At 40.3% G+C, this 26,483-nt stretch overlaps 1 protein-coding gene across 5 annotated transcripts; it reads right to left on the reverse strand.

Moving 5' to 3' along the window:
* Positions 1-384: 384 nt before the first annotated feature.
* Positions 385-25,514, reverse strand: kdm4aa (lysine (K)-specific demethylase 4A, genome duplicate a). Of its 5 annotated transcripts, none has more exons than XM_054623904.1 (22): positions 25,412-25,514; positions 23,595-23,759; positions 21,644-21,819; positions 21,379-21,493; positions 21,049-21,242; positions 18,505-18,554; positions 17,279-17,382; positions 17,014-17,151; positions 15,590-15,825; positions 14,237-14,391; positions 12,849-13,246; positions 12,182-12,278; positions 11,334-11,518; positions 9,695-9,899; positions 9,387-9,463; positions 8,335-8,390; positions 7,121-7,229; positions 5,621-5,809; positions 5,263-5,433; positions 3,434-3,553; positions 826-918; positions 385-539 (listed from the first exon to the last, which is right to left on the reverse strand). In XM_054623904.1, the coding sequence occupies exons 2-22, from the start codon at positions 23,730-23,732 to the stop codon at positions 399-401; spliced, it is 3,147 nt and encodes a 1,048-aa protein (XP_054479879.1). In that variant the 5' UTR covers positions 23,733-23,759; positions 25,412-25,514; the 3' UTR covers positions 385-398. The 5 variants fall into 5 exon arrangements, with proteins under 5 accessions (XP_054479879.1, XP_054479845.1, XP_054479854.1 ...); XM_054623870.1 differs by having other exon boundaries at positions 12,182-12,281; XM_054623879.1 differs by having other exon boundaries at positions 12,182-12,281; positions 25,408-25,514.
* Positions 25,515-26,483: the final 969 nt, after the last annotated feature.

The following is a 26,483-nucleotide window of genomic DNA, read 5'->3' on the forward strand; positions in this document are numbered from 1 at the left end:
CATTTTTTGTATTGCTTCCCACTTTTCTGTCCTGCCAGGGTCAGACTCCAGCCTACTGCACTGTGTGCAGAATCCTGCAGTAGCTAAAAAAAAAATCTTGTTTGAATAAACAAATATGGATGAATGAGAAGTGGAAAAAAGAAAAAGAAAAAAAAGGAGAACAGTCCAAAGCAGGTCCTGAAGGAAGTCATCTGGAGCTACACTCTCTCAGTGGCTAGCTGTTAAGTTAAGGTTACAGTGAGCACAGTTCAGTCTGTCAGTGCTGGTGGAGGTGGTGTGTGTGTGTGTGTGTGTGTGTGTGTGTGTGTGTGTGTGTGTGTGTGTGTGTGTGTGTGTGTGTGTGTGTGTGTGTGTGTGTGTACCGGGTGTGTGTGTGTAGTGTAGACCGGGCGCAAAGGCTACTCCATGATGGCTCTGTAAATCACAGGTTCTATGTAGTCCCCCCTGTAACGTGAGTTGATCACTCTCTGCCTCTTTGACTGCTTGATGATCTCCTTCTCTTCAAAAATGCCGTCAAATCTCATGTCCGACGCTTTAGACTGCAGAGACAAACACAAGACCGCATGACAACACGGACACGTCCCCTCAAAGTCTTTCATTGGTTTAACACATTTTTATAGTTCAAACTCATTCTTTGTAAATTGAACACACAGGATTAGAAAAAAATATGTACATTAGGTGGATTATATGGTCGATATGTGAGGTTTGGGTTACACTGTGAGGGAAGGACAGAGGATGTCGCATGTGCACAGATTGTAAAGCCCTCTGAGGCAAATTTGTAATTTGTGATTCTGGGCTATACAAAATAAACTGAATTGAACTTACCAGTCTGGATTTGACTCTCTTGGGGAGTTCTTCATCCAGAGAGTAGACGTCGTCTCTCTTGGCTGTTAGCTGTGACCCGTCCTCGAATTCCACCTGCACCCCAGAAACACAAGGAACAATGTCAGGATTATTTCACACATAGTCCCTTAAAGTGGCCCTATTATGATTTACCACTTTTTCCTTCTTCTTTAGTGTGTTATATATATTTTTGTACATGTAAAAGGTCCGTAGAGTGTAAAACCTGAAGTCCACTCCTAAAAGGAGTTACCCTCCCCCTCAGAAGCTCCTGAGCTGCCCGAAACGGCTCCATTGAATTCTCTACTTCACTTCCGTAACTTCATGACATCATAATGTTACGAAAGTGACATAAAACTCCTTCCGGCTAGTTTGGCCCTCAAACAACAAAAGAGAGAGACCGAGCTGAAGCTCCGGAGGAAGGAGTTGGGTTTTTTTGCAGCCGTCATGTCATGTCCTCCATGGGAAATGACATCCTTTGTTTGGACTTCAAAAGGCAAATGAAATTAAGAAAAAGTGGCTCCATTTCATTTTTAACGCTTTGCCAGAGCAGTACAACGAAAACTTAATGTTGTGTTTTAGCTGACCAATCAGGGCAGACTTTGCTTCTGGAGGGAGGAGTAAGCGCTACAACGGAGCATTTCAGAGAGAGGGTGAGAAGAGGTGCTGCAGGACAGCCAGGATGAGAAAAACAAGGAGGATTATGAGCATTAACGCATGTAAACATGTTGCAACTGGAACTTGAGATAAAAATATGCACCCGGAAAATAGCCTTATAGGGCCTGTTTAAATAAAATTACTGGAATAATCTTTCAGGTACTGCTAGCAATTCAAGATACATTTCCGTCATGCGCCTTGTCACACATGCCATGGCAATGCTGGATGGATGTGGGTAAGGACAGTCCAGTTTATGGCTGTAATGCAGCACTCATGAATGCCAAACGCCATAAAACTCAACAGAAGAAAAGGAGATGGTGGGCAAGGCAGTGGTATACTGGCCATCTGGCATACTGGGACCAATCCCAGTGATACGCTGCATATGTGGGCTGTCAAAAAGGCCCCGTCTGTCTGTCTGTACCATAGACTGTATATAGGAAGTGGATGTAGTCATTGCAACGTCATCCAGAGGTTTGTGGACTGATGTTTTGAAGACTCGAGTTCGGCGATTTCGCTGTGGCCATCTTGGATTACGGCCATCGCTAGTTGTTTTTCTTCCAACCAATAAACTGAATTTACCATATTTGGAATGTGGAGCCCTGAAATAGTGAGACCGTATACAGCTTTGGTAGCAGCCTTGTCAATCACAGATTAAAGCAAACTCTGCTTTATTGTCTATTTGACTCTAAATGGACCATCATTTACTAAATTAACATAATGTATTAAAAAGACTTGTACTAGAGATTGAGACCATAAACTCATGTTTACAATGTTTACTGAGGGAATAAATCAAGAGAGAAGTAGAGTCATTTTCTCATAGACTTTTATACAAGCAGAGGAGTCGCCTCCTGCTGGTCAGTAGAGAGAATGCAAGTTTTAAAACACTTCTGTGTTTGGTTCACTCGACAGAACCGGAGGTTGCCTCCTGGTCTCTACAGGCCCTGTGTGTCTGTCAGGTTACACATAGGAGCGTGCTGCGTGCACATTCCGGGACTGAGCTCACTGGCCAATCACAAACCTGCGCTTACGTCTCATGGATTTGCTACTCAATCTGGATTTCATGGATGCAATGTCATTGTATCACCAGAACCGGAAACATCCCACTAACGTGCATTGTTTTAATGCAGGGCTGTTTTTTTGATGGCTGCTCAGACTGCAAGGCCATCAGATGTGGTGGATTATAGAGTCAGCTAACATTTAAATAAACAGAAAGAATCCTTTTAGTTATGAGCTAACAGTACCGTTAACTCATGTTTAATAGTGTGAGGGATAGATTAAAGCTGACTAAACCCAAATATTCACCGGTGCTAATGATTGTCTCCTGGTTGCCTTCAGCTACCAACATCTCTGAAACTGCCCAATCTGCAGACAAACTTACTGATTTTAGATCAGTCATCAGTGTCGCATACAAAAGCAGCCAGTTTAAATAAAAGCAATAAATAAAGGCAATAAAAACACTCGCTCCAAGCCCCACACAAAGAAAAAACAGACAAATCAACAATGCGGTGACTGTTCATTTAAGTCTTAGTAGCCAAGTGTCAAATTTAACACATTCATTTGAATTAATTTAAAAATAACATGTTAAACATGGCTAATTTACAGATTATTTGATGACATGTTCTGTTGTGCTGTTGTTAAAAAATATGTCTGAATAGGTGTATTTGAGGGAATAAAATGGTTCATTGATTTCCAGTGCCACTTTTTAATGTAAAGTTTTACACTATCTATATTTGGGGGCTTTTCCAGACAAGTATTGATATTAGTGTTTGTGTGCCATTAAATCAGCATTTATACCTTTCCACCCTTAAGGACTGCATATCACCCTCTCCTACCCCCCATGAATATTTCTGTAGATCCACCGCTGGTCATGTGACACCACACAAACAAGACACACACACAAACAAGACACACACACACGCACACACGCGAATCTTACCAGGTACATGTGGATGGCATGCGCAGCCACAAATTTGGCCCCATACACCAGGCCGTCCGTCCATCGCACCTGAACCACGTCACCCTGGGGTGGTGGTCCGAGCTGAGCACAGTCTCTGCTCTAAAGAACAAAACGCACGTTGCAAAGGTCAGACTGAACAAAGGCATAGTGTTATGCATCTTGAAATGAGAAGATTATTACAATATAGATTCTCACAAGGAAACAAACCTTGTTCCCCCTTGCCCTTTCCAAAGTAATATCTACAAATGTAAGTTCATACTATGAATAGAGTCGAGTAATTTATTCTCGCAGTATGAAGCTACAGTCAACAACAATCAACACTAATGATGTTATTCCACATTAAAAGCCTACCAAACACGGGCAGTTTTGACTTTCATTTGTGGTAGCTTTAAATATTTCAAGTAATAAGGCAAAGTGGAACACCTGAAATGACTCTTTAAATTTGATGTTGTGCTAATGGACATTATACAGAAAATAGTATAAGTTAAGTATTTGCATTAACTAGGGAATGGGGAAATTAGAACGAAAGGCCAGCTTGCCATTTGAACTTGTCAAATAAAAGGACGGGGTTCTCTCTGCCACAGAGGTAAATAAATGCTGCCATTTGAGAATTTAGGATGTTTTCAATTCATTACCTATACACCGTTTTTTTTTTAATGACAATCTGTGTTGTGCAGTACAACAAGTAAAAAATCTCATAGTTGTACATGAATATCTAGCTGGGCAGCTATGTAAATAGGAATGCACAATATTTCATAAGCCTTGTTAGCATTCAATTGTTAAATTTTAAGCGAATACTTTTGAAATAAAAAAATGTATAAAAAGCCTACAAGGCATCTGCTGTTTTGGAGTAATGTCTCAGCTACAGCATAGTTTAGCAAAATTACGCTACAGGCTACGCGTTGCAGAATCCACCAGTTAATGGTAATAGAGGTAGATGTTGGGAATTAGAAAAACATAACAAGTCTCCTTGGCCATCTAACCGTCTACAGAGAAAAATGGAGAAAGGTCTTCAGGAATTTGTCTCAATTGATCAATTTTGACTTGTTCTTTCATGTCTGCTAGTATCGGTCATGTTGCCGGAGATGAAGACAATCATTTATGTTACGTTCTGGAAATATCAGGGAAGTTGCTGACAGCAGAAACACCAGACAGTCGTGTGAGTTCAATGTTTGCTATGTCAGAACTCAAAAGGCGTTTCCATAATCCATAATCTTTTTTTCGTCCAAGGAAGAAAAAGCTACTGGCAGCGATGCCTCCTACAGAGGTTAGCATAGATGCTGCAATAGCATCAGTTCTATTGAGATGGAGAAAATGTCTTCATTGAAAGAAGAGCAACGAACGACACTGAAGGCTTTTCTCCACGGAAAAGATGTTTTCACTTTTATCCTAACTGACATCGGTATGACTTTGATTGGCAGATGCTTCATCAAATCTATTACATTTCAAAAGTGCCAGCCCTTTTCTAACAGATATCAATGATGGCTTCTCCGATGGTTCTGTGTAACAAACCGTGGTGGGTAAGGTTGAAAACAAACCTGAAACAATTGTGAAAACCTTTTTTGCTTAACTGAGAGTTTATCAAAACAAAATTCATACAGCTTTTGTAATGCAATACTTCAATGTGCACATAAAATTGGTAAATTTGAACCTACTTTAGTCATTTTTCCATTCACATAACTACCCAGTATGAGGTTAAATGTTCTTTTAAAGGGAAGATGACATATTTTGATTAGCTGTGTGTTATTTATGTATTTTTTGAGTTTTCTTTTAAATGATACGATAAAGAAAAGCGAGTGAAAACCTACCACAATGTCTTCGGGGAAGAGATTGTCACTGAAGGAACCATCATCAAAGTTGACCTCGTAGAACGTCTCTTTGGACAGCTGCACCACGTCACACTGGTAGTAGCGGCCGTTCTTGTGCTTGCATATCACCTTCTGTCCCACGGTCAGCTCGTGCATGGCTGCTTTATTGCGCTGTCAGGAGAGGAAATCACGTTTTTATGACTTGGTAATAAAGTTGACACTGCTCCAGTAGTCCTTCACATTTAGTGCGCTTTAATGTGACAGAACTGGACGATGCTAACGCTGCAGTACTGGCAGCGAAAACAAAGTGCATCTTACATTTCGTCAGTAGGTGAATAGATCCCCAGAAGCTCCTTACCTCAATCTGAGTGGGGCCTTTGTGTCGACAGCAGGTGACGTGCACCACAAAGGGCCATTCGTCAGGCTGCATGAGCACTCCGGCAGCCTGGGCACAGGTGGGGTGGTAGGCGGTGGGACAGCGGCCGTGGGAGCACTGCACGCAGCAGCCGGACGCCTTCTTCATCCTCTTCTTACAGTAGTAACATTTCTGTCAGGGATCAAACACAGGAGCCAGAGCTCAGGAGAGCGCACAGATGGGAAATTACTTAATGAAAGGTGGAGCGAACACACACAAGCACCGGGATTAGTTTAAGCGCAGCTGAAGCCTTTACACTTCGTAGCTTCACATCTTGTTAGATTAAATGGCCTTCAGGATTTTTACAGCAAAGATGGCTGGATATTTCCTCAGTTTACAGACTGTCCTCATTTAGGTTCACAGTTTGGGACATAGATCTACTGTAAATGACGCCTTTATTATACCTTACCTTACCTTACCAGAAGGTAGCTGATATTAGAGGGTTTCCATGGAAGTAGCATGCTGCTACACTTAAAGTTGCCCGCCGCTCCTGCTACGTTGATTTGAATGGGAATGTCCAGGCATGCTGGAGTTGCAGAGCTGCTCTCTTTTAACAAAAGCCTACAGTGTTTTGCTCCAATATGCAAGTGAAAATCTGTGGATCTCAATCGGCAACGTATACCTTAAATCCCTGACTCTAAGGGAACTCTCATCTCACCTCTCTCTTTCTTATCAGCAAATGTGTACAGAACATTAAAGGTGACAGCTTCTCATTTTCTCACGCCAATGGTCAATGTGGTTGGTCATATTATCAGGTGTAGCTAAAAATGACTTAATCAATCAGTTAATTAAATAAGTGACTTGATGAATAATATATAATTTGTTGCTTTGTGTCTGTACTCGGCCGAAGACCATTTGTCCATCCCCTTTTGCTTTTAAAGGAATAAAAACTGTTTAAACTGTATATTGTACTCCCAACCCTAACCTCTCTATGCTCCGAATTACAAAAAAGAAAAAAGGAAAGCAGGGTGGACGAAAATTAAAGCATGTCAACAGTCTTAGAGGGATTCTGAATATAAGACGGCAATTAAAGGTCATGAAACAAATTCGTTTTTTTCAGGCGCTCCACTCGTGTTGTTCACATTAGATAGAAACCTTTTTTCTGGGACCATAGAGAGTTTGGGGAGGTGAGTTCTATAAACAGTTTGTATCATTTTTGGTTGAACTATTCCCTTAAGCTGCAGTAAAACTTAACACTTCCTGCTCAGATGTTTCACATTAAAAGCATTCCAGCAGTTTGAAAAGGCCACATGTTCCTTGAGAAGAGAACAAATTTTCTGTTGAAGAGAGACATGACTTGTTGTACAGATGGAATACATGCTGTGGGAAATAAACATTATCTTAAAAGTGCTGTGAACAGGTGAGTTGACTCCCCCTTGCCTTTAGTAGCGATCAGCCTTTTTTTGTTCATGCTGGCTATTGTTGACTGTTGTTTGAACTCACCAGTTTAAATCTCTGCAAAGGGATTCCACTTAAATCCACAGGACTTCTTTCAGTGATGTTAACAAAGCGGGCCTCCAGCACAGCCACTGCACACAGCACATGTACCCACCTGCAACACACACACACACACACACACACACACACACACACACACACACACACACACACACACACACACACACACACACACACACACACACACACACACACACACACACACACACACACACACACACACACACACACACACACACACGTTCACAACTGAACTTCATCAAGCAGTACGCTGCCTATTGTGTCCATTTCCTGAAGCACATTTATCCTTTATGCAGGGATTTACATGTTAGTGATTGTGGTACAATGAGTGTACTGCGTTTTCCAGTATCAATACTCATATTGGCTGTTTTCATCAGTGGGTTTGTGCAAACAAACACACAATTCAAATGATTAGGAAATAAAAAGGTTGTACTGTAACGGATTAAAAAAAACCCAAAACTTGTCAGTTTTAATGATGTACAAAAGCTGCTGAGCACTAGTGTTAGGAAGTTAAATAATTATTCTCTAATATCTATTTTATATTGCTGTGTCAAACTTAATAAAAGCTACATTTTACAAAAAAGATTAGATTACATTTTATCACATCATGATAACATTATAATTTACCTTCAGCCAACACTAATTTTCACTGAATAGAGCTTGAACGCGTCAATGTAGCTTAATAAAACCTCCTTACATTAGCTTAACTAGCTCTCCTCCTGTCGATGTCAACACGGATTCATTGTTCACAATGTAGCATTATTAGGGGACTAGAATAACTGCCTCAATGTTGTAGCCTCCACCTAGCAGTCCAAAATGTCTTTGCTTCATAATTTTATCCTTATATGCTGATCATAATTATAATATCAATTCTTGAGTTATGGCTAAAAATGTGTTTTGTGAGGCTACAGTGACCTTTGATCACCAAATTCTAGTCAGTCCATCGGTGAGTTCTGGTGGACGTTTATGCAAATTCTAAGAAATGCACAAGAAGGTTTTACCCACAGGTGTGTAGTACTAGTTTGCATATGTGCAGTACCGTTCGGTCAGGATGTACGGATCGGTTAGCAAGTGACACGTGTTGTTGTTCCTGTGTAGCTTAAAGGAGCCGATTCATGACATGATAACACGATTATCAACGCGCAGTAGATGTACCTGATGACTCTGGAACTACTTACTTGTTGTTGTTGGCTTTCTGCAATGCTCCACCTCTCAGCGAACACAAACAGCAATTCTACAAACAGAACATGTAATCAATCAACTGTCCAAACAAATTGTGTACATGTTAACGGAGAGGCTCCTCAGTTCTCAAGTGTACACGCAGGCTTACTGCAGCATTACTCTGACCTCAGTAGTGGACTCGTTCACATTCAGGACAAACCTTCAATGTGGAAAGGCCACGAGTACATGTTGAGCGGTGTGATCACGAAAAACAAACAAAAAACACCTACACTACTTACCAAGATTAGAAGTGGGAAACGGGGGAAAATTAAGTCAATGCAGGCTCAACAACAAAAGTCTTGCCCGAGGAAAGTAAAATGCCACGTTAAGCTATTAAATCTAGCAAAGACAACTAGTTTTTTTTCTCAAGCTGATAATGTAAGTAGCTTCCTTCCTGAGTTGAACAAGCACAGTTCCGATTGGGGATTAGTGAGAAAAATGACAGAGGTTAAAGACAAAGTTTATTTTAATGTTTGTAAAGTGTCTTTGAGAACTTTGAAAAGCGCTCTATATATAAAATGTATTTTTATTATAATTATTATTATTATTAAGTGCAAGCGAGTATTTCAATTATCCTGGAAACAGGAGTTTAGTTTGGTTGATCTGAGGATGTTGGTGAAACTCCGGATTATTAGTGTACGTAAATAAGGACTAAACAGACGTTTAACTTTAGTCTTTGTTGTTATTTTGAGAACCGCTAATAAATAATAATATAATAAATATAATAATAAATATTGTAGAGGGGTTAGTCAAAATTGTCTTTGGGTAAGTACATTTCTGACTGAAAAAACCCCCCATTTATATTGACCCCAGAGTGACCTTTATGTTAAAGAAAAGGGGCAGATTTTATACAGAATTTTGTGATATTTGATTTGTGAAGAACAGGACAACGTACAAATAACCCTCATTTTTGTGGACCATCAGAAATAACTACTTTAAGCCAGAGCCACTTTAACTGACAAAAGGGCTTGGATTAAACAACGACTCAGCGTGTCGAGCGGTCACTGACCTCGGTCATGGCGTTGGCCTTGCAGCGCGCACATTTCCACTCCTTGCTCACGCTGGCAGGATCAACACCGTAACAGCCTGGAAGATACAAACACAAAGACACAGTGGTGTAGTAGCTGAACCACTGTCATGTCATTATCAAGGGTAGCATGTGCTGCAGTCAAGTCAGTGAAGCTTTGAGTGAATGTGTTATGGCAAAGATCTGCCATCAAATGTTGCTGTCTAATTCTATAGTAACACATTTCTGTCATGATGACGTATAAAACATTTTAGGGGTGAAAACCCGTGTTGAAGTGTGTGTGTACTGACTGGTGTGAACCCGGATGCTGCACTGAGAGCAGCTGATGAGGAGGCTGGTTCCGTCCTCCTCCAGGTGAGGTGTGACGGGATGCTCCTCACACTCGGAGTCCTCCTCCGTGGTGGTGGTGAAGCACATCTCCGGGATCAGAGGCTTGGTCCGCATCCGCCCACCGGCCACCGTGACGGGACCGTCCACGCCGCTCGCACATTCAGTCTGACAGCAGACACAGCACGCAGACACACAGAGCTTACAACACTGCGCTACGAGTAATATCTTATTCTGAATATGCACTACTGGTTTACAGTTATGTTTTTGCTGTCAATTATGAAAAAAAAAAAAAATGACAGCCTCAGAAATAAAGTGTGAGGTTTTTACAACTAACACTTCAATGTTTAAAGGCGACCAGCAGGTGTCATGGAAAAACAAATTCTAATTAACGTGAGGTCAAACCTCGATCTTTGAATGCCAAATTCTAATGAGTTCATCTTTGAACCTGAATGGATGTTTATTGCCAAATTTGAAAAAAATCTTATTGCGTTCAGGAGACTAGGAGGAAAGGAAAGATAGAAAACCCCAAAAAACAATGCCTCCGGACGGGGCCATAAAATGATAGCACTAATGTTACCAACTTTGTCAGTTTGGTTTGCACCATTTTTTGGGGGGTGAATTGTAACTAAGCTCAAGTACTTAAGTACTGTACTTAAATACAATTTTGAAAAACTTGTTCTTTATTTGAGTGTTTCTGTTTCCTGCAACTTACTTCTACTTCACTACATCTCAGAGGAAAATACTGTACTGTTTACGGCACTGCATTTATCTGACAGCTTTAGTTACCTACCTGTTGATCTTTGACGATCTTTGACGATCTCAGCAGAAATGTTTTCTGGTAATTCAGTAAATAAATAGTCTATATAAAATAAACACATGTTTTTGTATACTCGTGTGATTGACATACTAGTAGTTTCTCATTTAATTAAGAACTCTGAGTTTTTATGAGCTTGTTATTATCAAGTTAGACAACGTAATTATATCACAATATCTCAATATAGGATTTCATCTCAAATAGGATTCCATTGAAAGATGATATGTTCAAGGTCATACTGAATTAGGGCCTAGCCCTGATTGCAACTGCTGATATATGATATGGAATTAATTTAATATTTGTAGGCATATAAATACTAAAACACAGCTGCTAGCCTGCTGCAGACAGTGAGAGCGCCCCTCACTTACTGATCAGAGTGGACAACAAACCTGAAACTACCTGTTACAGTAACTTGACACTGTTACAGGAAGATTTAGACATAGGCTGGCTTGGACTTGTTGGCTTAATGACACATTTGACAATTGATGCATCAGAGCCCAATTTATCCCAACTCTTTGGCCCTGATGTGGGTCATGCTCTAAAAACTGAATCTTTCCCATTATGATCCACACTTCCTACTAAATGGCCACTTTTTCAAGCCCCACACTTCTAGTTTTTAACACAGAACATAGTTTTCCTCACAAACCGAGATAACCTTGAAGATGTGTTCAGTCTAGTATGTGTGCATATGCATTACTTTTCTCTCCATGACACCTGCTGGTCTCCATAGTGTATGGTCTATATGTTGTGTGTGTGTGAGTAGAGTCTGCTCTGGTACCGATTACCTGCTGGTAGGTGTGGAACAGGGTGCAGATGGAGCAGTATGGAGCTTTGGATCCCATGCGCTGGTTGTACACCCTCTCTTTCTTCAGGTTGGGGGGTCTGTTCTGCCACAGGTGAGCCAGAGGTTTGGCCCAGCTCTCCCCTTCCAGACCACCCTCCTGCACTGGGGGGGCCTCCTCTAGAGCCTCTGAGGGAAAATCAAAGTACGGCAAAGTTAGCACACGCATTCAGACCAGAGGTCTCGTTGACCCAATATTTTCCATTATAGACAGACTTCGTTTTAAAAATGAATGAAAAATGTAAAGGCTGTCCTTAGTAGCCTCTGCTTTGTTCATGTTTTCTCTCCATGCCCTAATAAATACATAATATACAAGCCTGTTCTGTTAATTAAAAAAAAAAAAGCATACAGTGAAACTTTGCAAAGGAAGGCTCACACACATATTAGACATTTAAAGCTTCATTGATTCGGTACAGCACTAGTTGCTCAGTTGGAGCCACTGTGTTTGTTTCCTATCTACAGAACCAGGGCTGTGTATGACAACAGGATTTTTTTTTCCATTACCCATACAGAATGAACAGCTAGCGGGATTAGAATGACAGACTCCACCTTCAAATGGGCCTATGTCTTATTATTACCATTGAATATTGTCAAGGACAGGTAATAATTGATTGAAAATAGATTTTTTTTCGACCAGATTGACAGAAACAACTGATTCAGATTAAATAACAACTAGCCGATGATATTCGAGTAAGAAACCTAAAGCCCCTTTTCTATAACTGGGCATTCATATTTATTTAATATTAAGTGTGATGGTGAGGCAGTTCAGTTGCTGTAGTGGATTCCACAGACCTTCATCACTCATGCCGTCTTTTATGAGCGGATGGTGGCCTGGCAGCTGCCCCAGATCACTCTCTGGCTCTCCGTCTCCTGCCACCTCCTCTGCCACCTGCTGGAGAGACACAGCTACTGTTACTGTCAGCATCCAGGCAGGACAATCTTTCCAAAAGACCCAACTGGAAGATGATCATTTTTTGCATGCTTACATACCTAAAACTTGAACCATACAGTGAATATTCATATATTTATTTTGTTGTGTTTTTGTAGAGTTTCAATGCAACAATAACTCATGTTGTGTTCAAGGATGGGCCCTCATTTGAGTTTAGAGTTGGCCGGTGAGAGTCTATACTTTAAATAAAACAAATAAGAAATCCTCCTGTGTTTGCTTAATTGTTTCCTTTTGGGATTGCTTGTCAGTGTAATGTTTCTTACTGGCATCTGAGCAAAGCCAAGCCAAAAGATAAATAAAGGCAGTGAGTTGATCACTGCAGTGGATTCAAGTTTTACATTCACAGCTTTATAAAATATGAAATGTACTGAATCAATGTTTGGAATAAATGTTAACAATAGTGTACACAACTAAAAGTTGAGAGGCTAAAACACGGAAAAAACACTGTTATGGTCCATTAACATGTGAAGAACGTTAATTGAAGTGTGTGTAGTGTCTGTGTCCACTCACTGCTTTGCCAACATGTCTGCTGTCTTTCTCCATCTCGTCGTCACTGTCCTCGCTATTATTCTTCTCCTCCTTGTGTGGGGCCTCTCCTTCCCCGTAGTCTCCTTTGGCGTAGCTGTGAACGTGCAGGACGTCCGCAGGGCTCAGCGTCCTCTGGAACAGCTTGTGAGCCGGGCCGCAGCTGCTGCCCCGCTGAGGCTCCTCCTCCTCGGAGCAGGGGGCCGCTGCCCGTCTCTCGACGGGCTCAGGAGGACACAGCTCTACTGCTGACACGCCGTTCTTCTCTTTTTTTGACGCGCTTTGTCTGTTTGAAGTCTTCTTACTGCTGGCTCTGGACTGAGATTTAGGCTGAGGCTTGGTGTCTTTGTCCTTCTTGGGCTCTGTCTTGACTTTCACTGTGTCTAAAAGCATAATACGGTAATGATGAACATTATTGCAATGACTGATACCACCAGATTGTCTGGGTCTATTGCAGGACATTGGTTCAGTACATTACATCCAATGAAACAAATACACTAATGAGGTCTACATGTTTGTAGAAGCCAAACATTCATTCTAAAGAAAGAGTTCTACCCTAAATAATAGGCTTCGGTCATCAGCTGAATATACTGCGCTTGTTAATCTATGGTTGTTATTCAAAACTTGGCTTTTAAGTGTGATTAATTTGCACGTCATATTTATTCAAACTGTTTTTGTCATGAATACTTTCACACAGAACGCAAGTTTTACGTAGCCAAAAACAAAAAAAAAAAGAAGGTTCATTTGTCATATCATTTGTCAGTGTATTACCTACAGTTGACAGTTGGCACGCCCCCTTTTTGGAGAAAGAGACAATAGAACCAGCAAAGCAATGTACTGGTGTGGATGTATTTTAAGCTTTATTTAGAATATTTTCACTACTTTATCCTGCTGTCAGACAGCCTATTCTGACAGGGAACTGAACTGAAAAGGAAAACTTATCTGTGGTTCCTTCAAAGCCACGCAGAATTTTGCATTCAGTGCTTTTCTGCCAGAAAGGGTTCATTTTAACCCAAAACATGATCTTTTCCTAAACCTAATCAAGAATGTGTGTTGTATAAACCTCAGAAGGGGCTTTCTTGCAGAAATCCCTGAAGGTGAACATCTCCCATGTACCAACGCTACCACACTTTGACAAAAAACATTTTGGATAAGTTTCTCTTTTCTGTAATATTCTTAATATAGTGTACTTTAAACTGCTACTGAATTTTCTTAGGTGTCTAAAATGTGTCCACAGCTGGTACTCCTGTCTGTTTGTCCAAACTCCATCTACTGTAGTACAATGATTATGGAGTCAGTATTCTAAATATCTAAACTATCCCTTAAAACAAAACCCCAAAGGTGAAATAAGATCTCTAGCAGCTGTACTGAACCTTTATCTGGCTTGACTTTAGTTGGAGACTGCTTGCGTGACAGCCTGGCCTTCTTTGGCTCCGTCTCCGTCTCCTTCACCGTCACCTCGGGTTTGATGTCTTCTGAGGCTTCTATAGCTTCGAGCTGACGCTTCGTCCCAGTCTGAGGCTTTGGACTGATGCATGGGAGACATTAGTGAAGAAATGCCCGACAGGACTCCGTTTCCCATAGACAGCAAAGCTGAGTGAAGTACATGTACGGATGAATCTTTAACACAGAATCTTCACAGTTGAAAAGACTACACTGAATCACCATGGTCACTGACAGGATCAGTAGCTTTTAGCGGTTTAGCTGGTGAGTGAGAGCGCCGTTATCGGCTCAGCTCTGTTTCAATGTACTTCTGTGCAGTGCTTGTACTACAGTGGAATTGTTCTGTACTGAACAGCTTATACTGACAATAGACTAAAAGTACTACTGTGTTGGAACATTTCTTCAAGTTCTGTACTACAATTTTGACATACTTGTACTTTACTTTTAGTAAAGATTTTTAGTACAAAAAGATTTTCCCTGTACCATCTATACTTGGGTTTTATAACACTTTCTATGTTAACTCCACTACATTTTGGAGGCAAATACTCTACTTGCAACTTCACTACATTTATCATTTAGCTACTTTGCAGTTTTAGATTTTTAACACAAAATATGCATCAAATAATAAATTACGTTTGCCGTTTTCAACAGATTAAACTGCCCAGCAATATATAAAGTAAATAAAAGTAGCCCCACCTTTACAAGCTGCAACATTAACGTGATGAACGTCATTGCATCAGTATTTATGATCTATTTAATGTATTTGCTTCTGAAATGGGTCAGTCTGCATAATGAGTAATTTTGGTACTTTAAGTGACTTTTAATTAAATAAGAGTTTTAAATGGAGGACATTTACTTGTTACAAAGTATTTTCACACATCAGTATTGCTACTTTTACCTTATTAAAAGATCTGAGTACATCTTCCACAAATGTTCTGAACTAAAGACTGAACCATTGCTGAGCGTCGTGGCAGTATGAACGGTGGACTTCATGTTGTACGTGCATCTGAACAGGGATGTGATCACTTAGCTTAGAAAAAAAGCAACATACTACAGCATCAGTGATGATGGCTCTTTTAACTGAACTGAATGAATAAATTTAGTCATTTGCAAAAATAAAAGTTTTTTAAATATTTATCCAACATGGGTCGTGCTGAAAACTGTTTATACCAAAGCTTTAATTGAGGAAAATGTTAGCATTTCGTATATCACAAGCAATTGACATCCATAGTGGAACGTGTTCTGTGGTCAGAGATGTGTTAGTAGCGAGTGTAAATCCAGACCTTTTGTCCTCCTGGACAGGAGTGCTGGGCTCCTCGGACACAGCTTCACTGGGAGTCTCTTTTGGAGGCTCGCTCTTGTCTTCTTCTTTCAGAAACCCAGCAGCCTCCGGTGTGGGTTTGGAGTGGTCGATGGGAGCGTTGTCCTTCCCTGCCTTCCACAGCTTGTAGCGGTCGGGCTGAAATTTGCGTACGAACACGTCCATGGAGATCTTCACCATGTCCTGACGGCAGGTACACTGGAAAGGAACAAACAGATCAACACTTTTAGTCTAGGTTTTGAAGCCTGGTATTCTGAGCAATACAAAACAAGGCTTTGAGATGACTTGCGTTCGCTGTTGGGAATGTTGGGGCTGATGGGACTCTCTAGAGTAATTCAGATATTCTGGCTCGTATTTGAATATCTGTGGTTCTAAGAGGATGATCCTAAGAATGTTATGAGTCCTTGACCTTTCCTTTCAGCAACCATCAGGTCAAAATTTCCATGTGCAATGTTAAATCTTATAGACACAGAATTTCCTAAAAACAGAGGATGAATCCTTTCATATAGAGAACCTCTCTGAGCTTCCCTCTTCTGTCCCTACGTGAAAAGGACTCATGCAAGAGCCACTCATACCAACAGATTTGTTTCTAAGAGGCTTGTACAAGTGAACTTGCTGTATTCACACACTTTCTGGTACTTTAAAAAAAATACAATTACCGTGAGGACTTCAATATAGGCCTTATGGGGCAGGACGCATGGCCTTATATGGTATTATTACTAATTATGATCATTTATGCACAGTAGGAAAAAAAGTAAGAGAAAGTAAAGATTGGTTTGGTTCGGTTCAAACTAAAGTCTGATTTAAATTGTTAATTTGTGTTGATGTAAAAGCTGTCAATCAAAGTCTGGTACACGCAAAACGTCAAGTCAAGACGACTTGAACAGAAAGGTCTCGATGGATTTTATGGTTCTTCAAGGCTTGTTTTTCAAAGTTAATCTGGAAGTCCTTAAACCCCAACCCGCAAGATTGCAGCGTATTGACAGTTAGCTGGATCGTGAATTAGATTCTTAGCTGTTAGCCACATACATGAAGTCCTTTTTTTAAATATAATTGGTACACTTTATTAGATGTATAGTCAAAGAGTGATGATACAATTGTGGTTTAATTGAGAACATGCCGGTTCTTGTAAAATCATAGTGATCTGTTGGTGAAATTATCTCAACTAAAACTGACTGTTAAAGGACCGATGGAGCCAGGAGAAAAAGGCATTTAATTTGACACCAAATTTTGGAATTCGTCATTTGAACACTAAGGGTGATATCTCAATAAAAAAATGTGGTCAAAACAAACTCAGGTAGGTTTGCCAGGTTAGAACAGTTGGTTTGGTCTGGTGTGAAAGCTAGATAAATATTCACAGCTGTTTGAATGGTGTTTTTTGCATACCAGTGTCGCCTGTTTGCCGTAATCAATCCATCGCTGGGTGGCAAAGTTGGTTGACTCGGCACAGTTGAACCCGTGGTTGAAACCGGCATGGTAACCAAATGGGAAAGACACGACGAACTGCCCGGCCTCCTGAGTAACCTGAAATTACAAGAACAGAAGTTATTTCAAACTTTCCATTATTTTTGTTAAGCTTTTTGTACCGTATATATTGTTAAATGTAAGGCAGCTATGTCATGGGGTCAACACAAAGTAAATGAAAGGTCACCTTCTCAAATGGTATGCCATATTTTTTCAGGATTGAGGGTGAAATCAAAGTCATCTTGTGGCGCAGGAAGGCCTCGCAGCCCTGAGCGTTCCCTGGAAAGAAACCTGGGACACAGGAAGCCATCCTAAATATCAGCACAGACGACCCTCTATGGTTGCATTCATGTATTTTCTGTTTCATTGTTAAATAGGATATGAAAACATAATTCCTGTTACTTTCCAAACAGGATGGTTCCAAACCTTGTCTCTTGTCACTCTCCATTTCTATCATTTAGAAAACTGACGACCCCTATCTAAGTGAGATATTTTAACAGTACAGAACAACTGATGAACAAATAGTGAACGCCATAAAAGCGGGAAGCTTGTGTTGAACAAGCGATTTGGATGAATTATGAGCAGATTATTATCTGTGAATATTGCATAATATGAGTTGTCCTGTTTTTTTTTTTTTAAAAAGGAACTTTTAAAACAATTCTCTTAACTTTGTCAAATTCTGTGTTTTCTTCTACTGTCTATGAACAGGTGCAGTATTGACCAATCAAGTTCAAGCAGCCTTTGGTTGCAAAAAAGGGGGAATGCATCTACCCAATGAAATCTGGGAACCAGTCGGCTATCATGTGATGGTTGGGCTTTTCATTGGTTTAAAGTAGCTTATTAACTGGCTACTGGAAAAAAATCTGGTCGTACACTAGCTTCTCACTTCCAGTCTTGTATTTTAAGTTGCTAATCGGACTGTACCCGGATATCTGCTAGTTACACCTAAACCCCAGAAATATGAACCCTGGACACCAGAGATCTGTCATCAGACTGATAGCTGATGGGTTCTGAAACGGTGTGCTTATCCCTTAAATAATAATACAAACTTTAATTTTTTTTAAATTTGTTTTCTTGGCAGAAATAAATGCAATGTTGAGGTGTGGGCCAAATTTATGCATTAAAAATGTTTTGTCTTACACATCTTAAAGGCCTCTTAACGCCCCGTTAAACTTTGTTGAACCCTCTTGGGTGTCTGGACCCCAAGGTTGGGAACCGTTGGTAAATAGGTTCACTGAAAGCATTTCTGACTTCCTCTTTAAAACCACTGAGCAGAACAAGCTAAAGTGACTTGTGGCACCCAGCGGTTAAAACTGTGTAAATGATCCATTTTCATAGGGGGAATGATGACAAATGTGATGAGAGCACACATCAAAATCCATCTATGGAGTTCTGCAGGAACCCATCACATACCTTTGGCAAGTCGTTCCAGTCTTTTCCCATGCTCTGGTGGGACGATGTACCTGAAAAGTAACAAAACACAAATATCAAATAAGATGATATTGACAGAAGAGTTAAGGTAACCTTAAAGTGGCCCTATTATGCTTTCCCCCTTTTCTTTAGTGTGTTATATATATTTTTGTACATGTAAAAGGTCCGTAGAGTGTAAAACCTGAAGTCCACGCCTAAAAAGAGTTACCCTCCCCCTCAGAATCACTGCTCCCGAGCTGCCTGAAACGGCTCCATTGAATTCTCTCCTTCACTTCTGTAACTTTATGAGGTCATAATGTTACGGAAGTGACATAATACTCCTTCCGGCTAATTTTGCCCTCAAACAACAAAAGAGAGAGACGGAGCTGAAGCTCCGGAGGAAGAGTTTTTTGTAATGTGAAACGTTGACCAATCACAACAGAGTGGGCTAGCTGACCAATCAGAGCAGACTTTGCTTTCTGGAGGGAGGAGCAAGCGCTACAACGGCGCATTTCAGAGAGAGGGTGAGAAGAGGTGCTACTGGATAGCCAGGATGAAAAAAACAAGGCGGATTATGAACATTAACGCATGTAAACATGTTGTAACTGTAACTTAATATGCACCCGGAAAATAGCATAATAGGGTCTGTTTAAGATAGCATGTCGGTTAAGGGTTTTGAAGAACTAAGTGATAACCACAGAAGGACAACTCCTGAACAATGGATACATTTATAGAAAGGTTACTGTGGTACTTTTAGCCTGGGACTACAAATACATTCATCAACAATTATCAATAACACCATTTTTTTTATCAGTGAACAAAAAAAAAAAAAAAGAAGCAAATTTACGTGGCAGTATTTTAAAACCACATGTACTTAAAACGGCAACGGATAACAAAACTTAGTTCAAGTCATATCATGCCCTTTTTTACTGAGAATAGCATGAATGGGTTTAAGGAAGGTCTGTTACACCACTAATATATAGTGTTCAATTACAATAAAGATAAAATATTAATATACATCAGTAATATAAACATCTACTGAGTTGTTGATGGTGGTCCCATTTTCCCAGTACTAAAGCATATGTAGTATTTCTTGTTTTGTTGTGGTTTCTATAACACATACCTGCAAACTTGTCGCTTTTCGTCGAAATTCGCCGTTTTGAATCAAAATGTCATCCACGTGATTCGTGTAGATCCGTATATTTTATATTTATTAAAAAAATAAATTGGGGGGGTCAACTGGCCAGCCAGCGTTTCACAGATTGGAGTGAGACAAGGAGAAAAGGTTGTCGTGATCTTCGCAATAAAACATCTTTGATGTGACATGTCGAGTCTTGGCCAATCAGCGTTAAGATGTCTACAGCGTCTCCATTTCCCTCCAACTTCTCATCCTTTCACTCCAAGTTGAAGTTACCGCCGATACTGGATCTACATTACAGCAAAGAACATTAGTTTTGAGGTAGCGTTAAGTCTTGTTTGCTAGGAACGATGTAATATGCTGTTTAACTAACTTAACGTTATGTAACTAGTCAGTAAAGTAACGTTAAACTGCCATATCAAGTTGTGTGTCGTAATATTTTTGTCACGTTACCCCATCAAATCTTTCCCAACCTGTTTATAATGGAAAGCTAGTCAGCTTGATATCACGTTAGCTAACGTTAGTGGATTGTGTATTGGCGTTAAAGTTTAAGTTACGTTATGTAGCAACATCAGTACAGCAGGAACAAGGGACAAGGCCCAGAGACAGTAAGTTGCGCATAGCCAGAGAGAGGAGGATGGAGCTTGAGTGTCAGCCTGCAACATCTACTGCTGCAGAGCAAAGGAAGCAGGAGGTAGAGGCAGAAAGGCTTGCAAGAAAAAGGCACATGGCTAAGAAGCACAAACGAGTCCTTGAAGGACTTGTTCAGGCCTAAAAAAAGGATTTTGGTTCACCAGCCACAACTTGTTCAACTCCATGAATGACTTTAACCATATTGTATATGTTGATGTGAAAATGTATATTTGATGTTTTATTCATGGTTGTTGTTTTACTGCCTGCCTTTCTTGTTTTTATTTATTTTATTTTATTTTATCTGTGTTGTTATATGACTAAAACTTTTGAAAATGAGACCTCGGTCAATGAATTTTGTCTAAATAAAAGGTTAATAATAATAATAAAAAAAGCCAGCTAGCCAGCTGTTCAACTAGAGCTGAAATACTGATTAATAAATTAGTTTTTTGCTTAAAGTAAATGTTGTCTTATCACTTAATTTTCTTCTCAGAGTACACCAGAATGCTACATTTTAAAGCTCATATTTATCATACCTGCAACCTCTTATGAGTTTGCAGGTATGATAACAGTTCGTAACTTCCCAGGGTATTGTGGGTAAACTGTCTGGAAAGCTGTATCTAAGAGCTCAGAGGTTTCCAGAAGGCACTAAATCTCTGTTAATAAAGGAGAACAGCAAGATTTTTTAGAAAGGCTCCATCTCTATGCGATAGTATTTTTTACAACCTAAGCTAAAACGCAGTCTGTCCAGCAGTGAAATGGTGCGTCAGCTACTGTACCAGGACTTAGGCTCTCCAAAGTGCAGGTAGTTGATGCTGTACAGATCCATGTCCTCCGTGTGCCATGCAAAGGCACTCTTCCACATCCCGAAATACAGGTATGGTGTGTTGACCCCTTTGATCTTGATCCCGCTCTCGTTCTCCACGGTGTCCAGAATGGTGTTGAGGCGGCCGATGTTCCACTCTGTCACATCCTGTAAAAGGAGGGATTCAGCAAAGGCTGTAAGTCGCAGAGACGTGACTGCTACAGAGTCCGTGAGCATAAAATCTAAACACAACGAATAGATGGAAGTCCAAGTCAGTGGTTCAAACAAAACTATCACCACTCACTGGATCATACAGAGTCCCGCTGACATCGGCCCCATAAAGGGGAGGGTTGAAGGTCAGGTTCTTCCAAAACTTCCTCTCCAGCTCGTCAAAATCAACGTATCTGGGATTGCTGAACCTACGATGACAAATCCAAGGAGAGAGCTCGTTAGGCGTTATGTAAATCAAACACTGTACCAAGTTACCTGCATTGTTATCCTATGTTCATTGTGTGACCATAAACATGTATCGATCAACTGCGGTTCACGATTTGACCATGCAAACTGACTTGTCCATGTTGGAGGTCTTGCGGAACTCGTGGACAGTCATGGGCTTCTTCTGGATGTTGTACTGGGTGAACAGTCCTGACTGACCGGTCACCACCTGCTGAATGGGAGCAGGGATCACCAGGTCATCGATATCGTCATACGTCTGTCTGGGTTTCCAGCCTTTGGGTGGAATAACCTGCGAGAGAACACAGAGGCAGAACGAAGACTTGCTTTATTTCAGAGAAGAGCAAATTAGAACGATGAGTATCGCATGATTCGGTGGTTGTACTGATGGAATTAGAGCCGTGGAAAGGTATATTATTCTGTGTCACATCAAACTACTGAATTGTTAATTATGTGGAGTGAGAGCTGAACCAGACTCTGTTAAAAAATTGCTTTTTAAATGCAACATTGCTTGTCAGCAAACGGTCATATGGTTACTTAAGAGACAGTGTGGGAATTATTCAAAACATTCACCCCTGGTGTTCTTCACCACTGTTTTGGGAGAAGCAAATAACGGTAGTAACAGGCGAACCTGATTTAAAAGTGTTGCATTTTCTTTTAAATAAAAAGGAATGAAGAGTGACTCTAATTTATGTGTGTTTTGGAAAGTACCTGATAAATATTTATAGAAACTTTAAAGCAAAAAAATAAAAACTGTCACTATATCCTGACGGTAGAACATGAGACCAATAATCTGAGAACAAATCAGGTTCGTCTGCCTCCCTTTCAGGCTCTTATTGGCATTTGCAAGATTCCACTGTGCCTGATGAAATAACAACCAATCAGAGCTAAGGAGTCTCTATGGCCCCGAGATGCGTTGCTAGAAACACGTCGCCCGCAAAACCATTATTTTTCTACTGTAAAGCGGTTTTTAGATGCGTGTACAAGATACAAATATTCATAACTTTTCAGCGCCAGGCGCAGAGCCGCACCGCTCATCAATGTCAAACTTTGCCCAGAAAGCCAATCAAATCAATCGAGAGGAGTGCTTTAGTACTTAACCACTGCCTTCATGTTTGATGTCGGTATGTGTCAAAGGGCTAGCTAGATAGCTAGCTATTGGCCTGTGAGAGAGCTATGGAGAATGTGAGAGGGAAGGGGGAATTCATATCTCATTTTGGGATAGTGCTTGTTTTTGGCTCAACTGTTGTCAACATCGCTGCTGGATCACAAACTTTCTCATTTTGACAAAAAACTGTTTACTTAAATATGTTTCTTAAAACATATGGAGAGAAATAGGGAACACAATAACAGAATCTTGACTCATTTTTTACCAGCGCTGCCTAGTTTGACAGTTTGATCAGAGTTCATGAGCAGTGACTGAAAGCTGTGTAAGAAACTGCTCTGCTCTGATTGGTTGTTTTTCTTTGGGGCCGGTGGAATCTCGCAAATGCTATTAGGAGCACTATAGGAAAGAAAAGGGACCCTGATTGGGTCACAGATTATCTGTCTCATGTATCTCTGTTAGGATACGGTGACTGAGCAAATATGATACATTTGGTTATTTTCATAAAAATACCCAACTGCAGCTTTAAAGTGTTAAATTTGAGACAACCCATCCACCGCCCCAAGGCAGTAGGTGGAACACAGCACTGATACATTGACAAAAATAATTGTTATTGTGGATTCACTCAGTTAGAACCTGAGCTAAGCTTCCCCACAGTGACTGTACCTTACCACGTCGCGCTGTTGCCACAGGAAGTGTTGAATTTGCATTAACGTCATCCTAAGGTTCCAAACACATCTCTGCTACTCTTTCTTTGGCAGGGCTTTGGTTCAGGTCATGTTTGGGGTTAATGTTAACTATCGAGCCAAACAGCATGGCTAATAATTATTAATTCATAAAAAAAGTGCATTATCCCAACTACAAACAGTAGAAATTATTACACATAGTATGTTGAAGGAGTAATAATAAGTAAACCCCTTTGTATTATAATAACCTGCCAAAATTCAATAAACACTACTTACTTTTGCCATCCCAGCTTTGTGTGCTCCTTGTGACTCCATATAGGCAATGTACCGGCTGAAGTCCTTGAACTCCTCTTTGGAGGGGGTGAAAGTCATGATCCTGGAGCCCACGCTTTGGGCCGGCGTGTCTGTAGTCATCTTGGGTTTCTTTCTTGGGCTTCAACTCTGATTGGTGAAAAAACATGGACATGATCATTTAAAACATCTGGGTAACATGTCTGACAGTGTGTTTGTCTCACGTTCATGCAGTTTCTTTAAGTCTTTTCAGCCTGTGACCCAATCTGCATCAGCTCTGTTCCTTCACTTGAGGGTAACAGACCATCTCAACTAAGCACACAGTGGAAGTTGCTCTCCAACTCTGGAGTAAAGGGGAAAGTCAAGGGATATTACTTGGCCATTTCTTCATTGTAATACCACTTCAAGCTTACAAAACAGTATCAGACATCATAATACCCAAAGCTGTGAAAGGGATACTTAGGATTTTTTTAAGTGGTGATGTATAATGTACTTATCAGTCAGTGTATAGATGGCGGTCGGCATTTACCCAAGCTGTTATCAAAGCCACCAGACTCCATCAATAAAAGCAGTCATTTTACCTTGCAGAACACAGGAGTTGCTTGTCTTCCGCTGCCTCACTCGGTTAGTTTGTTTGTGTTATTGGGTGACTTGGCTGTTTTAATGGGCTAGAATGGAATTACCATATTCACAGTATACTACAAACATACTAACCAATTAGTCAGAGGTAGAATCCTGTGTTCTGCAAGGTAAAATTCTTCCCTTTAAACTTCTTGTCAGATTTGTGAAAACTTTTATTCCGCTTAAAAACACACACACACACAACACACAAAACGGATGATTTAATTTCCTTTTCTCCATCCAGATCACATTAGACGAGGTCCAGAAAAAAAACAGTACTTAGACCTAGAAACCATAAAAAAACACTATACTGTGAACTAGATTAAAACGCAAACTCCAGAGACGCTGTTCCAGATTTATAGATTCTTTATTCTAAGTCCACTAAACTTTCACCCAGTCAAACTTTGTCTTAATCAACGAAGAGACCTAGAAGACGATTTATGTAATTTCTAATGTGAAAACAAATTGTATCCAAAGCACCAACTCATATAATAACAAGAATAGTCAGTACTTTTTTGCATTCACCCAAGTTGCCCTTTGACTACGATGCAACTAACGCCTCCAACTTAAACCTACCATTTGACTCCGTTATGTGCATTCCGTTGACCCACCGAGAAGATGCTCAACTTTGGGCTAACAGGCTACATACTCTAAACTCCTGCATTACGGACTTTACTAGCAAAACCCTGAATACATGGGGGTTCGCCGCGTAACGGTGATTGGACACAACCCTGCCCAATTAGGATGTCCAGTCTGTGATTGGCTGATCACCACGTCTGTCACACACCGTGGCCCACTGACAGCGATGCTCCTCGGAAAAATATTTAGCTAACGTTAGTCCGCTAGCTAACATGCTAACTGCAAGATAGCTTGCTCTGCGTCTCTGGAATTAAAAGTATGGAAAAGAAAAACTAAAGCCCTGTCACATTCAGGAGTGAACCGCACTAAACTAACGTTGATAGACAATGCGTCTTATCAAACCAGATAATCATTTATTAAAAGTAGAAAAACCCGCGGAGTGTGTAGCGGAATCGGATCTGACAGCTGCCTGCGCTCTCCGCTAATCAACTAGCAAACATGGCTTGTTGCTGACCGTCAGTTTCTCGTGCATAAACTTAAGAGTTACTCCTACTTTCCAACAGACGATCTAATTCTCAAGTGCCAAACACGAACTTACGCACGCTGAAATGAAGACGAGTTGCTGTTGTTTTTTTCTCAGAGTAGGTAGTAGAGTAGAAATACAGACATCATCAGTCCGGGTGGAAAAGACAGTCCTCCATTATTCCAGCGACGCATGCTCAGTGTGTGTTTGTTTACATGGAGCTCCGCGGGAGGGGCTTCCGTAGTCCCCCAGCCAATCACAGCGTCCGCTCTCTACCAGACCATGCCAGTACTAAAGTTTCCCAGTCTGTCAGAGATCAACACACTCACCAAATCTGACATTTATTTTACTGTATCAAAAGTTCCTTAATCAAAATGATGTACCGATGAAGCTATATAATATCGACATCGTATTATTGAGTCTGATTATTACAATCAAAACTAGTTTCCAAGAATGGACTAGAAGAAAAAGATGAACCTACAGTGATTAATCATCTTTGTGTAAGAGACAGAGAATGACAGTTATTGAAATGAAGACGGCTATCCAGGTCTGTTGTGAGACAGCTTGAAGAGATGTAATAAATATTAACTCCTACCAACAGCCATGTGTTCTGTGAAAATGAGAAAATGCCATCCTTTGAAAACATCAATTACAAAGTTTTATCTGCCTGCTGTAATAAATACACAGACATTTCACAAATGAAAGGCAAACACCTAAACAAATGTCCTTACAGGTAATGCATATGAATACAACGGCCATCTGTGAAATCTATGCGTAGTGAGCTAAATGTAAAGTCAAGTCAGTTTTTAGAAACCCCTGAGAACTCACACAACCTAATAGATCATATAAGAGTAATGTGAACACCAAATTTATTATTGTTTTTCCTTAAATTTATGTTTGAATTGCTTCTTAAGTTTTGTTTATATGTTTCATTAATTATATTACTTGTATTTACTATTTATGGAGCCTCACAGCAAAAGCGTTTCACACTATTGTGGCAAAAAAATCTTGAATTATGGAGAAATATACACAGCCCATATTCAGAAACTGTGTCTTTAAAACAAGCCGTCAGGATAACCGTACAGTGATTCACAACAAACAAATATATGGGCTATTAAAGAAAGGAATGTACTATGGTTTGTTGTGTTACA

Source organism: Anoplopoma fimbria, chromosome 3, assembly GCF_027596085.1.
Source record: "Anoplopoma fimbria isolate UVic2021 breed Golden Eagle Sablefish chromosome 3, Afim_UVic_2022, whole genome shotgun sequence".
In the NCBI taxonomy this organism is placed as follows: Eukaryota; Metazoa; Chordata; class Actinopteri; order Perciformes; family Anoplopomatidae; genus Anoplopoma; species Anoplopoma fimbria.